Source organism: Megalobrama amblycephala, linkage group LG12 (genome assembly GCF_018812025.1).
Source record: "Megalobrama amblycephala isolate DHTTF-2021 linkage group LG12, ASM1881202v1, whole genome shotgun sequence".
Taxonomy (NCBI): domain Eukaryota; kingdom Metazoa; phylum Chordata; class Actinopteri; order Cypriniformes; family Xenocyprididae; genus Megalobrama; species Megalobrama amblycephala.
In genome coordinates, this window is record NC_063055.1 from 20955647 (window position 1) to 20971283 (window position 15637).

Consider the following 15637-nt stretch of genomic DNA (forward strand, 5'->3'; position numbering starts at 1 on the left):
ATAGCATTTCCATTAACGTTTTTGATAAAAAAAATGTGGTAGATTATGCCTCAAGTCAGAATTGGTTAATGACCTTGTGTTTTCAACCCAACAATAAAACAAACATATGAAACGAAACAGGAATGATTGGTTGTGACTCAAGATCATGTGTATGCAAACTGTATGGCTTGCTGAATAAAACACACACACAATGCAGCACAAAATAACTACTTTTACAAGTAACGTTAAGCTATATGCAATGATTTTGACAAGAGTATGTAAGCTTTGCAACACATCATTCAAACACATCATGTATAATTATTTTTAGTTTCCTTGTACTGTCTGAACGTCCCATCTTCACCCTGCAATGGGAAGTAGGGTTCAAAAAACAAAAATAGAAGCACCGACACGTTCAACATCATGCAAAATTTCGGATGCACCGTCTTTTGTATCTAAACACTGACCTTGCCAACGGAGAATCGCAATAGGTTTGTCTTGATCGTCGCTGTCACGTTCCTGATGATCACATTCTCCGCTCTAGATAGCGCTTTAAGAGTCGCCATGTCTGAAAATTGCAGGCCTAATTTTGTGTATAGTGAATGATGGTGACAGTATGCCCTCGTTGATCTCGGAAAGGCGGGGATGAGGTAAGCGAAGGAGTGTCGGGGGCTCGATTTGCTTATTTGCATTTAACTCCCTCACTACCATCTAGCGATTTCCGATTCATTCTAATGAGTCGAATCTTTTTAACGTGCCTGTTGTTCGTTCACCATACATGGCTGGATGATTCATTTACGAATCGTACTGAATCTTTCGAAGTGGTGCCAGATTCAACAACGCATTTGAATCGCCGAGAATTGTTTTTTTTTAATACATGTCCGACTTTCAGTAATATGGATAAAGCGAGTCATCGAACAGAACAAAAAAGTATTTGCTTTATTAGCCGTACAGCAAAAATGTTACACATAAAACTCGCTGATATAATATATATGTTTACAGTTATATTTACACACGGTCATTAAATAGCATTTAAACGTGCAAAAACTTATTTTCAGTCAAGCAATGTAAATTAATTGTCGTATTGCTAATGTAAATGAAACATTTGTTTAGGTTCTAAATGTTTATACACTACTCATGCTTTTATTTCAAAGAGTATATATATATATATATATATATATATATTTATTATCCAATATAACAGAATAACAATAATAGGGAGAACAAAGAAAATAATAACAATAACAACAGGCAGGGCGAAAGAGGACTTAATTCAAAAATACAATAAAAATAAAATAATACAAAATATATACATAAGTAAAATGATAAAAGTAGCATAAAAAGTAACGGTGAAAATAAAATAAATAGACGCTAATGGAGAATCTTGAAATGCACAAGAAGCCACGTCATGAATAAAACCACGTGGTGCATAATTACGTCATAACCCAAAGAAATGTATGAATCTTTTTTGAACTGGTTCTTTGAAATGAACTGTTCGAAAGAACCGATTCGCGGAAATGAGTCGGACTTTCCATCATCACTACTGCAAGCAATAATTTCAATTCACTGTTATCAAACACCGATTATTGTCGGGTAATTTGGATAAGTGTGTACAAAGTAAGCTTCTGTTTATATGTAAGAGCTAGGGGTGCCATTTATGAATGAAGTGAAAGAACAAAAAAAAACCCAGTAATCCTCCGCACGTGAGCAATCGCGCGCTCGTCACGTGACTGTCGTTTGCAGTCATGGCCGACGACTACAGACGAAGCGTCGAGCTGGAAAGGAGGATTTTTGAGTTAGATAACAAGTGTGCCACTCTTCGGACCGAGAAACCAGGTAACCGGGAATCGTGGCGTCAATTGCGTAACACCAGACTCTCGTTATTAAAGAAAGTGAGGTTAATTGGTCGAATCAGCCCGGTGTTGTCATCGTTAGCTAGTTAGCTTAGCCGCTCTGCGTTAGCATTCCTGCGAACCATAACAAATATTCCCCTGTCCTTCTATTATACTGTTTATACGGGAAATGTTTGACTAACCAGTTTACAAAAACATCGAAGTAGTCGTGCTCTAAACTCTGCGCTAATTTAAAAGACAAAGCACGTTTGTCGTGTGCTGTAATTTTTCAAAGGTTTGACTAGCTAGTTAGTTGCAGTTTGCATGAAATGAATTCGCATGTGGTCGTGCACTGTTACAGAGCACGATGCATAAATTGTATTAAACATTGTATACGTAGCTATAGTTATTTAGCAATGTTATATTAAAGGTGTACCCATAACTAGAATACCTTTCCAACGACTTCATATTAAAAATTGTGAAAGACAAATAAGAATTTAACGGACTATCAATCTGTTTTTAGCAGTACTCTGCCTACTTCAGGCAGACCAAAGGTCATGTTAATGTAAAAATAGTCACACAATAGTCTAAAATATCTGAAAACCTGAATCTGTTGCAGATTGTTGCACTATTCCTGTAAAGGCACTTTGACGTTTTAGATCCTGTCAGTCATACATAGTTTACACAAACGCACACACAGTAATGCATTCTTGTCTTTAAAGTCAACATGAAATCAACATTTTAAAATGTCATTTTATGTAATATATTATATTCATTATATTCCTGCACATCACAGTTTTTTTTAATATAAATTCATGTGCCCTGGTAATCTAATCTTTAATCAAAATAACTTCCCAGTAGAGGGGACTTGAAAGGACATCTTTGATGATGTGTTTACTGGTGTGAGGGCGGGACAACCTGTCACTCGCATGAGATCATTGCAATGGCTAATCACAACCATCCAATCAAGTACCGCCCTACTTTTTTTTATCTTTTCTGAGAATCCTTTTCACTTGTATATACATCACAATCGCTGCTTTCATTTCATGCCAACTTTTCTTCCCATCACGTATATGTAAGTGAAAAAATGTAGGGTGGGACTTGATTCACAATATCAAATCATAATATTTAAATCATTTATGATAAATACTGCACTATTACATAAAAAAGAATGACTTTAAATGATTCGATTTAAGTAATATGATTTTCAGCAGGTTAGGGTGTAGTCAGAATAATACAAGTCGAGTTTTAAAACAAGCTCTCTTCAGTCAGAGTGCAGAGTTGTTTTTACAGAGCTAGTTTCCTCTTTGTCATTTTGACATTAAATGTTGCGATTTGTTGTTTTGTACCAAAAGCTGTTCTTCAGGTGTCTGAGTACAGATTTGCATTCATTAAAATGTCTAAATAAGTATAATGTTTTCTTTTTATGGGCGCTGTTTTGAAGCCTGATTCCACAGTCATTTAGGACCAAAGATTTGCCATGGCAATATAACTTTTTCTTATACCACCAACTGTATACTCTGATCATGTTGTATGTCCTCTATTATTTATTAAATATTAACACATTATTTTTTTTCTTCCTAGATGATGACTACTTACAGAATGCATCTTCCATACTAGACAAGTTGAAAACCTATTATAGACATGGAGGAGAGAGCAGCAGCCTCCCTAAACTGCTGCAGGATTATACACAGGTACTTCACATAACACACATCTCACCCTGCAGCATTTCCTTAAGCATAGCCTACTCGTATATTAACATGTTGAATGTATGAATAATACGGTTAATAACAAGAACATATTGTTTTAATAAGTGTTTGAATGTAATTTGAATGTCATTGAATATAAATATTTCTTTGCTATATTGTATGGTACATTTAAACTGTAACCTGTATATTGTCAGTCTGCCCCAATCAGAAATTTACAGTTGTTGCTAATCAATTTGCTTTTATTATTACTAATAGCTTTCTGTAGGCTAAGAGGTAACAAAGTAGTTCGTTATTATTTGAGCATATTTAACAGTTTATTCTGAATCACATTAACCTTCATGTTAATTTATATTTAAAAAAGTGTAATAAGTTAAAACTTAACATTATTACTTTCTTTCCAGATTTTACAGGGTCTTTGCAGGTCCTTAAATCAGTTTGATTAAAAGTCTTAAATAACATTTCAGGTCTTAATGTGTTTATTAAACCGTAAAAGACTTTATTGAATTAAATACATATCAAAAGTGGCACTGTTGCACATTCTACAAGCTCGCCATTTCAAAGCAGTTCACAAGCATCGAATGCCGCCCATTTATGCAAAGTGATCGCACATTACTGTTGAATTATGACAGCGTTTACCTTATGGTGTTTATATTGTAATATGTTTTAGATTATTGTAAGAGTGCATATTTTCTCATCTCTTTGAATGAGCAGCTGGAAGTAGTAAAGCATAGACATTTCAAAATTAGAGTCCCATTGTTTTGGGGCTTGTTTATAATGAAAAATTACAATTTTTCTGGATTTTATTTGAATTTCGGTTATGCAATAATCTGCATCTGGCATTTAATTTCATCCAGTTACAGGAAGGAGCATTATGTTACATTAAATATAGAGAGTTTACTAGTATCTGTACAACAATCTGTTTATTGTCTTTCTTTAAACATATTGTCTAAAGTTCCTTGACAGACGAATCTGGTATAACATGTAACACTAAATACAATTAAATGTATGGATAAAATAGATGTTCAGTGACTTGGGCTTAAGGTGCTAAATAATGTACAATACAGTTATGTGTAGATGTTTGTTATGTACAGATCTACATGTAGATCTGTTTGTTTGTCTCTCTCAGGTGTCTTGTATACCTCTATCTACCTGCAGTAATGGATGTTATGGCCATGTACAATATAGGTGTCTGTCATATGTATACAATTTGTAGATCTGTCTGTTTGTATCCTGTGTATTGTATCCTTCAGTGGTTATGTAATAAAATGTTATATCAGGAAAAGTTCAATATTGATCAACATTTAATTTATATGAAATCATATATTAGTGCATAAACTAAATTCAATACATATGTATTGAATTAAAAATGTCTTAAAGGGACATTTCACCCAAAAATTAAAATTATCTCATGATTTACTCACCCTCAAGCCATCCTAGGTGTATAATAAGACTATATTCTTTCAGACGAACACAATCGAAGTTATATTAAAAAATATCCTGGCTCTTCCAAGCTTTATAATGGGAGTGAATGGCCCTCGAGATTTTGAAGCCCAAAAAAGTGCATCCATCCATCAATCATAAAAATAATCCATACGTCTCCAAAGGGGGTTAATAAAGGCCTTCTGAAGTGAAGCAGTGGGTCTTTGTAAGAAAAATATCCATATTTAAAACTTTATAAATCATAATAACTGGCTTCCAGTAACGGCCGTACGCGAGTCTTGTTCCAGCGGAAGAGTGACCTCTGACCCGACACATGACGTATTGACGAATGTGGAAGCAAAACAAAACACCAGTCACGAATTAGAAATCTAAAATTAGGATTTTTGAAGAGAAATGTCAGAGGATTTTGATATAAGAGAAGAGGAGTTTGATTTTGTTGCCCAGCCCTATTTGTTGAACCTTGAGAGCCATCTACTCTCAGCTAAGCTTACGTTACTACTTCATCGTACGTCATGCGTCGGGTCAGAGGTCACTCTTCCGCCGGAACTAAGACGGAACTGGAACTGGAAGACGGTTATTATAGTTTATAAAGTTTAAATACAGATATATTTCTTACAAAAACCCATTGCTTTGCTTCAGAAGGCCTTTATTAACCTCCTGGAGCCATATGGATTATTTTTATAATGGATGGATGCATTTTTTGCGCTTCAAAATTGAGCGCCATTCACTCCCATTATAAAGCTTAGAAGAGCCTGGATATTTTTTAATATAACTCAGATTGTGTTTGTCTGAAAGAAGTCATATACACCTAGGATGGCTTGAAGGTGAGTAGATCATGAGATCATTTTCATTTTTGGATGAACTAACCCTTTAAGTATTTTAAGTGTGCAGTTACCATGCTTTGCGGTTGAATGTATGCCCCAGAAAAAATATGCGATGCATAATTTATTTTGAAATTCTGTGGGTTTGTTCTGCATGGGCATACAGTATTAATTTTATTTGTGTAGGTCTTAAACAAGGCCTTCCATTTTAAAACTCTGCAGATATACCCTGATTTAGATGTAATGGCTCACATGGCCCGTTGTTTTACCCACATTTCTACAGGTTGTCTTGGACATTACATTCTATGAGGAAAACAAGCTTGTAGATCAGGAGTTTCCTGAGGACACTTCTCCTTTCAAAATCCAGCAGTTACTACAGGACTTGACAGAGCCAGAGGTGTTAGCAGGGCGACTGGTACCTGCTCAAGAGGTGTTGTATTTCTGCATCTGTAAAAGATCTTTTCTTGGAACAACTGATTTCATTATTTGCTTATGCTTTTCTGAATAAGCAAATTTTTTATGCATTTTGACTTTACTTTAAACTCGCACAGTAATCGAACACCCACGGGCTTCTATTTTTAGAGCTTAATTGGCATAGACCGAAGAAGAGCAAACTCTTCTGTGAGTAACTGTAGTGTGATGCTCTGGTTTGTCTCAGGTGCAGTCTGTGCTTGGACTGGAGCTGCTGGAGTGCCTTTACTGGAGGCGTGGGGCATTATTATATATGTACTGCCACACACTACACCAGCGCAAGCAATGGATCAAGAAGAACAAAGCCACATTCCTTAAGGTTCTTTCCCCAACCTCTCACTCCACAGTGCCAGTTTTAGTGGCCATGAATTGAGTAAGTGTTGCAATGCTCCGTGTCTTCACAGTGTCTTCAAGAAGGTGTGCGTTACCTTATGAGAATGTTGCAAGTGAGGAACTCAGTCAAGCTGAACGATGGTGTGGTTTTTCATGACTCTGCAACCGCCAATTTTCTGGCAGAAGGTACATCTTTGCAAATGTACTTTCTGTACTAAAACTGAAAGTCGAATGGTTGATTTCTTGTCGAGTATTGTTTGGAATTTGGGAACTGAAAACTCCAGACATGTCAGTTATTGTGTATGCACTGAATGTGTCTCTGTGTGTGACACATCAAGCATTGTGTCTCTACAGGGGCAGATTTTCAAAGCACATGATGATTTATAACAACTGCTGGGTTATCAGTATCTTCAAATATGTTTATTAACAGAGAGATTTATTTTCCATCATAAAGATGTGTAGCTTGTAAACTTTACCTTTAGTGCTTGGATTAATATATAGCAATTAGCAACCAATATTTCAGTGGTTTTTACAATGCAGTGGTTTGTATCCAAGTTCACACATTTAAGTTCATATTGATTAACATTTGCTATATAAGAATAAATTAACTCTTACAGTTTTGTGAAGTCATAGTCACAGAAGTTAAAGGGTTAGTTCACCCATAAATTAAATTTGTCATTAATTACTCACCCCTGTGTCATTCCAAACCTGTAAGACCCTCGTTCATCTTCGGAACACAAATTAATATATTTTTTGATGAAATCTGAGAGGTTTTTTTATCCTCCATAGAAAGCAACATAATTAGCACATTCAATGTCCAGAAAAGTAGTAAAGACATTGTGAAAATAGTCAACTTGACTACAGTGGTTCGACCTTAATGTTATGAAGCGACAAGAATACTTTTTGTGCACAAAAACAAAACAAAAATAACAACTTTATTCAACAATTTCTTCTCTACCCTGTCAGTCTGCTACGCTTTTTATGTTGTATAGACAGTGCAGGCGGACAAGAGAAGAAATTGTTGAATAAAGTCGTTATTTTTGTTTTGATTTTGTGCACAAAGTATTCTCGTTGCTTCAAAACATTGCAGTCACGTGAACTATTTTAACAATGTCTTTACTACTTTTGTGGGCCTTGAAAGGTGCAATGACGTTGCAATCTATCGGAGGTCAGAAAGCTCTTGCGGGTTTGGAACAACATGAGCGTGAGTAATTAATGACAATTTCATTTTTGGGTGAACTAACCCTTTAATGGGCAAGATGTAATGAGATTTGTTCATTAGTTCATCTTATAATTTTGTCGTGTCATTTTTAGAGAATATAATTTGTACAAATTTTTTATATTTTTGACTAATTAAATTTTTTACACTTTCCCCCCCCGTTAGGTATCTTTTCTGATACTCACTTGCTTACAATGATGTACATTGGTGAGATGTGTTTCTGGGCAGTGAAATATGAGGACTGCAGCATGGACACCACAGAGCGCAAAGAGGACAGGCTTCATTTCCGAGATATTGGCACACAAATCCTCCATAAGTACGTGCTGGCATGCGAAGGGCCACTTCAGGGTCAAGGCTGGAACACAGAGAATGCCAAGGAGATTCTTAGTATTTTACAGTAAACCTGGAGAGAGCTTTTAGGAGAGGAGGTTCACAAAATGTCATTGTTCTGAAGCTAGCAAAAAAAAAGAAAAAAAGAAAGAAAAGTAAACACAAACAAAAAAGATTAAAACAGAAAAATACTGAAAACAAAAAAGGCACTTATCTTCCGGTCCAGATTTGCTTTCTGGATGTGTGTTTTCGCTGAGAATGTGGAATAATACTTCTAATGTAAAATATAAACAAATAACTATTTGTTTAAGAAAACAATTATTCCAGCTGAGAAACATCACACAACTTTTTATTTATTTTAATTTTTATTTATTTATTTTTAGTTAATTACATTTATATATGTCATTTATATATGTTAAAAGAAATGGTACAAAGGAGGGGGAAATGCAGATATATGTTGCATATTTAAGTATTCGTGACCATTTTTAAGTATGGACCTTTTCTTTTTAATAACATCTTTGTATATGACACCTCTTCTGCTCACTTATTAAAAGTTGCATCTTTATTGCTTTCGTTGACCAGATGTAATGTTCAGAGATGGGAATTTGGATATTTTGATAGTATACTTTTAAAAAGCTAAACTTTTTGGTCATTATTCTTTTTAAAAGGAAGTTCATTTTTTGTTTTTTATGTCTTCATTGAAATAAATTTTGGGTTAAGAAATGTTGAAATGTTAGTGTGTGAGTGATATTTTGGTTTCACATGCATTGGATGTTGTTACACCAGAAAAGTTATTTGGAGTGTAAAGGTTGCTTTATGTCCCCAGTGATTATCGAAAGGTTTTCAGCCAAATCTCAAGTTTGTGTATGTATTTTATAAGCCTTATCGCTAATCTTGTAATGTTCACATAGTAGCAACTAACATTCTTAAAGCATTATGATTTAATTAACAGTCCAGCTTGCCAGTTCTGAGAACTGCAAACATTTTTCGGTACTGGTGTAATATTCAGAAGATGAGATTTATTTAAAACAAACAAACAAACAAACAAACAAAAACCCATGTGCTTAAAATGTGATCTCAAGCTTATATTCCTATCAGTTGTGGGGTGATTAGCAACATTACATAATGCTAGTGCTATTTACTGGTTAATTGCAGTCTTTGGGTAACTGGGGCACGAGATGAACAATATTTAAGTACCTTAACTGCATTGGAGTATGTCCTTATGGAGGACTAGCAGTGAAACTTAAAAATAAAATGAAGGGATAAGTTATCAATTTAATAATTCAAACATTAAATTTGAAATAAATTACTTTTATATTGACGAATTAATAGACATTTGAAACTTTTAAAAATATATCTTTTAAAATGTGTTAAAATTAATCATTTTTAAATTGAAAAAGAAAAAATGTAGACAAAACATGCTTTCATTTAAAAAATGATTTATTTCCATTTTTATGTTTGAATTATTAATAAGTTGTCTTTCATGTCTGTCCTAGTCCTCGGTTTGTGTTGGTTTTTAAAACTACAATTCCCACAATGCACTGTTGTACGTGACGTTGCATACACGCCTATGAAAACACGAGAGACGTGTAACTTTGACAGTTCCGGGAAAAGCCAGAGGAATACTTCAGATTGCACTACTGAAATTGAAATATCATGTAATAAAATAAAGCAAATTACTCTATTAAAAAGGTTACATGTACAAATCTTTCTAAGAAACTGTTGACAAATAAGTCAGTATGTTGAGCCGATCTATAGTCGTGCAAAGTCTCAGGAGTATTAGAGATAGGTTTTTTGATACAAGACGACAAAGAAATGAGCAAAATGATGTTCAGGAGACAAGTGATGACGTCACAGGCCCCTCTCTGGATAATCTGTCGGTAAGACATGATTCTTTGCATTTCATAATTATTTATTTACCTGACGCTTTATTAAAAGTACGTACTATGGCTATGTGCTGAATAGAATACTGGCTTATTACGTACTGATTACTGTCAGTATACACTGTATGCTGCTTACTGTATACTGCTTACTGAAACAGGTGTCATATTATCAATGTACATTACCACATGACCTCATCAGCTTGCTTGTTTAATTCAGCAAATGGGGCCCTGTTAGCAATTTGGAATTATTTTGGAATTAAGTTTACCTCAGTATTTTCAAAAAAAAAAAAAAAAAGTCTGGTCAAATAATGCTTCTAGATAGAGATCACAGTTGATACTACATCTTGTTAATTTATCACACTTGACATGGATGGTCAAGTCAAGTGCATTGAATTGTGGGATTCAGTATTGCAAACAGTAAACTTTCTTGTTTATGGCTCATTTTCTAAAGCATAGTGTCTATGCATACAGAGAATTTGCATACTGTGTACAACATACATACTATATACTGCGGTAATAGTAAGAGCACTATGGTAGTATGCGCTGCCACTGTATACTAGACTGTATGTAGAATAGACTTAACTGCAGCTATATAGGTGCTAAGACCAGATTGTCTCTAAATAATCAACATTATTTTTATTGTTAGTGTTATTTAAACTACCCTTCAGAAGATTGGGGTCAGTGAGATTTTGTAAAAACAAAATCTATTAAAAGTGACGGTAAAGACATTTGTAATGTTACAAAAGATTTGTATTTCAAATTAATGCTGAACTTCCTACTCATCAAAAATCCTAAAAAAAAATAAATAAACAAAATATCACAGTTTCCACAAAAATATTAAGGAACACAACTGTTTTCAACATGATTATAATAAGAAATGTTTCTTGAGCACCAAATCAGCATATTAGAATGATTTCTTAAGGATCATGTGACACTGAAGACTGAAGTAATGATGCTGAAAATTCAGTTTTGCAATTACAAGAATAAATTACATTTTAAAATGTATTCAAATAGAAATCAATTATTTTAAATTGTAATAATATTTCACAATATTATTGTTTTTACTGTATTTTTAATCAAATAAATGCATCTTTGGTGAAGCTTTTTCAAAAATATTCAAAAATCTTACCAGCTCAAAACTTCTGACTGGTCTAAACACATTTTCTGTCTTCCTTTTTTAAATACACAGGTTGACATGCAGTTTCTCATTATGACCTTTCTGTCTCCGCAAGACCTCTGCAGACTGGGAGGCACCAGTACATACTGGCGGTCAATGGTTCGAGACCCTGTCCTGTGGAAGTACTTCCTGTTGCGTGATATGCCGCTCTGGCAGTCAGTTGACCATTTATCAGTGCCTGATGTGAAGCTCACTGGCTCAGCTGTGCTGGATGACTCTCAGATGCAGTTTGATTATATGGCAGAGTAAGTGCTTAACATTGAGGCAGATGGCACTTTGATATCAGAAATAATTAGCTTTGGGAGCAGCTTGTTTATGTTGTGTTGAGAGATTATAGAATATTGAAAATATATTTATAGGAAAATAAAAATATTAATAAAAGTTGTTTATGTCTTGTATCTATGAAACTTGTTAGCCTGTGCTCAAAAAACACTAATGTTTCCTAATACAGTGTATTCTCTCGGCACCCACAGGTATCTCCGCATCTGCCCGGCCTGTCGAAACCAGTGGCGACACCAACCCAGGGCACCGTTTGAGTCTGTGACTTCCTTCTTCCAGTCCCTTGTACCTGTTGCAGAGCCACAGTTCGCCATGTTCGGCCCGGGTCTTGAGCAGTTGGAGATTTCCCTCATGACTACGATCATGAACTCCCCTCATATACTGCCTATAGCAGGAATACCTCAACGTCAGATTGATGGTGCTCTGCCATTACTTATAGTTTATTCAAGTTGGTTATGTACATTTTCAAAAATGAAAATTCTGTCATCATTTACTTACCCTCACATTGTTCCAAACCTGTATACATTTCTTTGTTCTGTTGAACACAAAGGAAGTTATTTTGAAGAATGTTAATAATGGCACCGTTCACTTCCATAGTATTATTTTTTTCTACTATGGAAGTCAATGGTGTCCCAGATCTGCTTGGTCACAAACATGCTTCAAAATATCTTCCTTTGTGTTCAGCAGAACAAAATATTTATACAGTTTTGGAACAACTTTAGGGTGAGTAAATGATGACAGAATTATCATTTTTAGGTGAACTATCCCTTTAACTGAATAAATGGATGTTGCATGCTGTGGTTGCTTTTTCTGCCCTTGACCTTCACCTTGATGACCTGATTTTTTATTTTTTTCAGGCATTGGATCTGGAATCAGTTTTAAGTACAAAGATCAGCACAGATTCAATATTGCAACTTTATATTCGACTAACAGGTAAGGAAGAGGATAGTTTATTCTCATTTAAAAGTGTTAGAAATGTACACTACTGTTCAAAATTAGGGGTTGGTAAGATTTCTTTAAAAGATTTTTCTTTTTAGTTTTGAATGAAATCTCTTATGCTCACCAAGGCTGCATTTATTTGATCAAAAATATAGTAGAAACAGAAATATTATTGCAATTTAAAATAAATTTAAATTTAAAATTAAATTAAATTAAATTTAAAACAGTCTTCTATTTTAATATATTTTAGAATAATATTTTTAATTTTTTTGCATGAATATTCTTTAATGAATAGAAAGTTCTAAAGAACAGCATTTATTTAAAATACAAATCTTAACATTATCTGTCACATTTGATCAATTTAATGCATCCTTGCTGTATAAAAGTATTAATTTCTTTCAAAAAAAAAAGTTTTAATGGTAGTTTTATGTTGCTCATGTTTTTATTTGCAGCACGTGCATGAAATTTTAAATGTGTCACTTAATCCAGTTTGTATGAATGAGATTCTGTATCTGTGGATTTAGGACGGAGCGAGAAAGAGCTCGCCTGGAGCACCTCAGTCTGCGCAGTAAGCTCTTTGTCTATCAGGAGGATAGTGAGTCCAACATGCCCTTAAGCCTTAACCCAATGTTTAATCAAGTTTGCCAAGCCATGAATGGATTCATCTTTGTGGCAAATGCTGAGACAGAAAGAGGTATGATTCAAGCACGCTATTAATTTAAAAGCTTAAAGAGTTAGTTATTAATGATGAAATTTCTTTAATTAATTACTCACCCTCAAGTCGTTCCACACCCGTAAGATCTTCGTTCATCTTTGGAACACAAATTAAGATATTTTTGATGAAATCCAAGAGCTCTCTGACCTCCCTATAGACAGCAAGGTCATAACCAATTTCAAGGCCCAGAAAGGTAGTAAAGACATCATTAAAGTAGTCCATGTGACTACAGTGGTTCAACCTTAATGTTATGAAGCGACGAGAATACTTTTTGTGAACAAAAACAAAACAGAAATAACGATTTTATTCAACAATTCTTCGCTTTCCTGTCATTATCCTACGTTGTTGACGCAGTAAACACAGTGCAGCGCTTCCGGGTTCTACGGCTTATTATTGGCCAGCTCCTGCGTCAGCATCACACACACGCATGCGTGCTGCTCACATGAACAGCGTCAGCCAATACTGAGCTGGCGTTCTGACGTAGAACCCAGAAGCGCTGCACTGTGTTTACTACGTCAACAGCATACTGAGATGGAAGAGAAGAAATTGTTGAATACAGTGTTTGTTTGTTTGTTTTTTGCACTCAAAAACTATTCATTGTAGCTTCATAACATTAAGGTTGAACCACTATAGTCACATAGACTATTTTAACGATGTCTTTACTACCTTTCTGGACCTTGAAATTGGTTATGACCTTGCTGTCTATAGGGAGGTCAGAGAGCTCTCAGATTTCATCAAAAATATCTTTATTTGTGTTCCAAAGATGAACGAAGATCTTACGGGTGTGGAACGACTTGAGGGTGAGTAATGATAGAAATTTCATTTTTGGGTGAACTAACCCTTTAAATGCATGAAATTAGTTGTTGACTAATGTAAATATGAATTTCTTTATAGTTTAGCTTGCTGAAACATTGTAAGCATATATAGTGATTTTGCAGTTTATACTGTATTTCTCTCATTCATATATTGGAGGAGTGGACAGAGGGTGGGAGGAGGAAAGTGCCCAGATCAGGGTTATGTTAGACCCTGTGGTGGGTACTGTGTCCCACCCTATCCTGGTGCTCTCCTGTGTGACCAGGGAGACAGCAGACAGACACAGGATACCTTGTGTGACCGTTGCCCATCAGCTTCAGCTCAGTTCACTGCCCAACCCCTGGATGGTAAGACATCAAACAGCATCTGGCATGCATTAAAAATTAATATTGTGTTCTATAAGGCTTCAGTATATGTTTTGTGATACTATAGGTTCAGGACACAACTGCAGAAACACTGACAGGACTGCTGGATGGCATTGATTGGCTGCTGAGGCACTCTGGAGTCAAGCTGTAACTACCAATATTGACACGATGCTGCTGGATGTACTATATTATAATAGAGGCCTTTCAAACATCTTATTATCCAAAAGATACAAAATACAAGTCGTACGTTTGGTGGTGATCACAGTCATACCGTGGAATTTATCTACAGTAAATAATTCAGTGAACTGATCTGACGTTTTTATTCATTGCACGTTATACATTGCACTTTTTAACAATTGACCTTTTATTGTTTTTGTCTTAATGTTGTCTTTTAATTGACTTGTTAGAATTTCTTTTTTAAACTGAAACAACACTTTTCATATTTGTTTTTTAAACAGAAATTGTATTTATGTAGCAATATTACACTTTGTACTAACAATCAACACATCTGTGATTGGACTGTAGGCTGCTATTAATCAGAAACAGAACAACAGGAAGGTTATAATTGTGATATAGATTTTATGAAGCGTGCAGTTCAATAAAGAAGTAGTTAATATTAAGCTTACATGTTATGCATAATTTTGCCTGGTACTTCCTCTGTTTTTGCTTTGCAAACACAGCCAAAGCAGAACCAACCATGTCCAAACAACCTTGAACGAATCAGTGTTTTTAAAAGAATCAGTTATAGTATCTCACAAAAGTGAGTACACCCCTCACATTTCAGCAACCATTTTAGTATATCTTCTCAAAGGACAATACTATAGAAATGAAACTTGAATATACTTTAGAGTAATCAATGTGCTGCTTGTATAGCAGTACAGATTTACTGTCCTCTGAAAATAACTTATTGTAAAAATAGCTGGCAACAAAAGTGAGTACACCCTAAGTGATAACAGTTCTATGTTGTTTAACCCTGCAAAGCCACATGTCCTATTCCGTTGTTAAGTCTGACGTCACGCGGCAGCGCTTCCGGGTCCAAACGCTCTATCTCATACCACAAGAAAACAACAAATGGTGCTAATATACACACACGATGTGGTGTAATAGTACAAAAAATATATAATTATAACCTTTATCTCCATACCAAAATCCCAGATGGCCAGACAATGATTCATCTTTTATAAATCGTTAAAATATTAATGTCGACTGTAGACTGTAAGTATTTAAAATGTTTAACTTTTTAAAATGTTTGATGTTTATTATGAATAAATAGCACTCATAAACGGCCATCGATGGCATTCTCAAGTGAAACGAGTCGAGGCTTGGACCCGGAAA

The 15637-nt window shown here is 34.9% G+C and overlaps 3 protein-coding genes across 4 annotated transcripts in view; 2 read left to right on the forward strand and 1 right to left on the reverse strand.

Moving 5' to 3' along the window:
• oxct1a (3-oxoacid CoA transferase 1a) overlaps positions 1 to 717 on the reverse strand; it is a 56657-nt gene extending 55940 nt beyond the window's left edge. The window contains exons 1-2 of one of the 2 annotated variants that reach the window (XM_048209578.1): positions 444 to 717; positions 312 to 341 (exon numbers count right to left, since the gene is read on the reverse strand). In XM_048209578.1, the coding sequence (XP_048065535.1) occupies positions 312 to 341; positions 444 to 668 (255 nt within the window). In that variant the 5' untranslated portion in view covers positions 669 to 717. The remainder of the gene's footprint in view (positions 1 to 311; positions 342 to 443) is intronic. The other variant, XM_048209579.1, reaches the window with a different exon arrangement.
• Positions 718 to 1583: 866 nt separating this feature from the next.
• Positions 1584 to 8862, forward strand: rimoc1 (rab7a interacting mon1-ccz1 complex subunit 1). Its single transcript, XM_048209582.1, has 6 exons — positions 1584 to 1812; positions 3393 to 3502; positions 6062 to 6208; positions 6437 to 6568; positions 6654 to 6768; positions 7967 to 8862. Exons 1-6 carry the CDS (start codon positions 1722 to 1724, stop codon positions 8200 to 8202), a joined length of 831 nt encoding a protein of 276 aa, XP_048065539.1. The 5' UTR covers positions 1584 to 1721; the 3' UTR covers positions 8203 to 8862.
• Positions 8863 to 9000: 138 nt separating this feature from the next.
• fbxo4 (F-box protein 4) lies at positions 9001 to 14922 on the forward strand. The gene is made up of 7 exons (XM_048209581.1): positions 9001 to 10011; positions 11204 to 11436; positions 11665 to 11888; positions 12328 to 12403; positions 12934 to 13103; positions 14097 to 14284; positions 14370 to 14922. The coding sequence occupies exons 1-7, from the start codon at positions 9871 to 9873 to the stop codon at positions 14451 to 14453; spliced, it is 1116 nt and encodes a 371-aa protein (XP_048065538.1). The 5' UTR covers positions 9001 to 9870; the 3' UTR covers positions 14454 to 14922.
• The last annotated feature ends 715 nt before the right edge of the window (positions 14923 to 15637 follow it).

Excerpts from the sequence above, each read along its gene's own strand:
- fbxo4 (XM_048209581.1), top strand. The coding sequence starts at position 9,871 with ATGTTGAGCCGATCTATAGTCGTGCAAAGTCTCAGGAGTATTAGAGAT. Across the intron at positions 11,889-12,327 it reads ACCTCAACGTCAGATTGATG|GCATTGGATCTGGAATCAGT; the intron begins GTGCTCTGCCAT and ends TATTTTTTTCAG. Across the intron at positions 12,404-12,933 it reads ACTTTATATTCGACTAACAG|GACGGAGCGAGAAAGAGCTC; the intron begins GTAAGGAAGAGG and ends CTGTGGATTTAG.
- rimoc1 (XM_048209582.1), top strand. The coding sequence starts at position 1,722 with ATGGCCGACGACTACAGACGAAGCGTCGAGCTGGAAAGGAGGATTTTT. Across the intron at positions 3,503-6,061 it reads TGCTGCAGGATTATACACAG|GTTGTCTTGGACATTACATT; the intron begins GTACTTCACATA and ends ACATTTCTACAG. Across the intron at positions 6,769-7,966 it reads CGCCAATTTTCTGGCAGAAG|GTATCTTTTCTGATACTCAC; the intron begins GTACATCTTTGC and ends CCCCCCCGTTAG.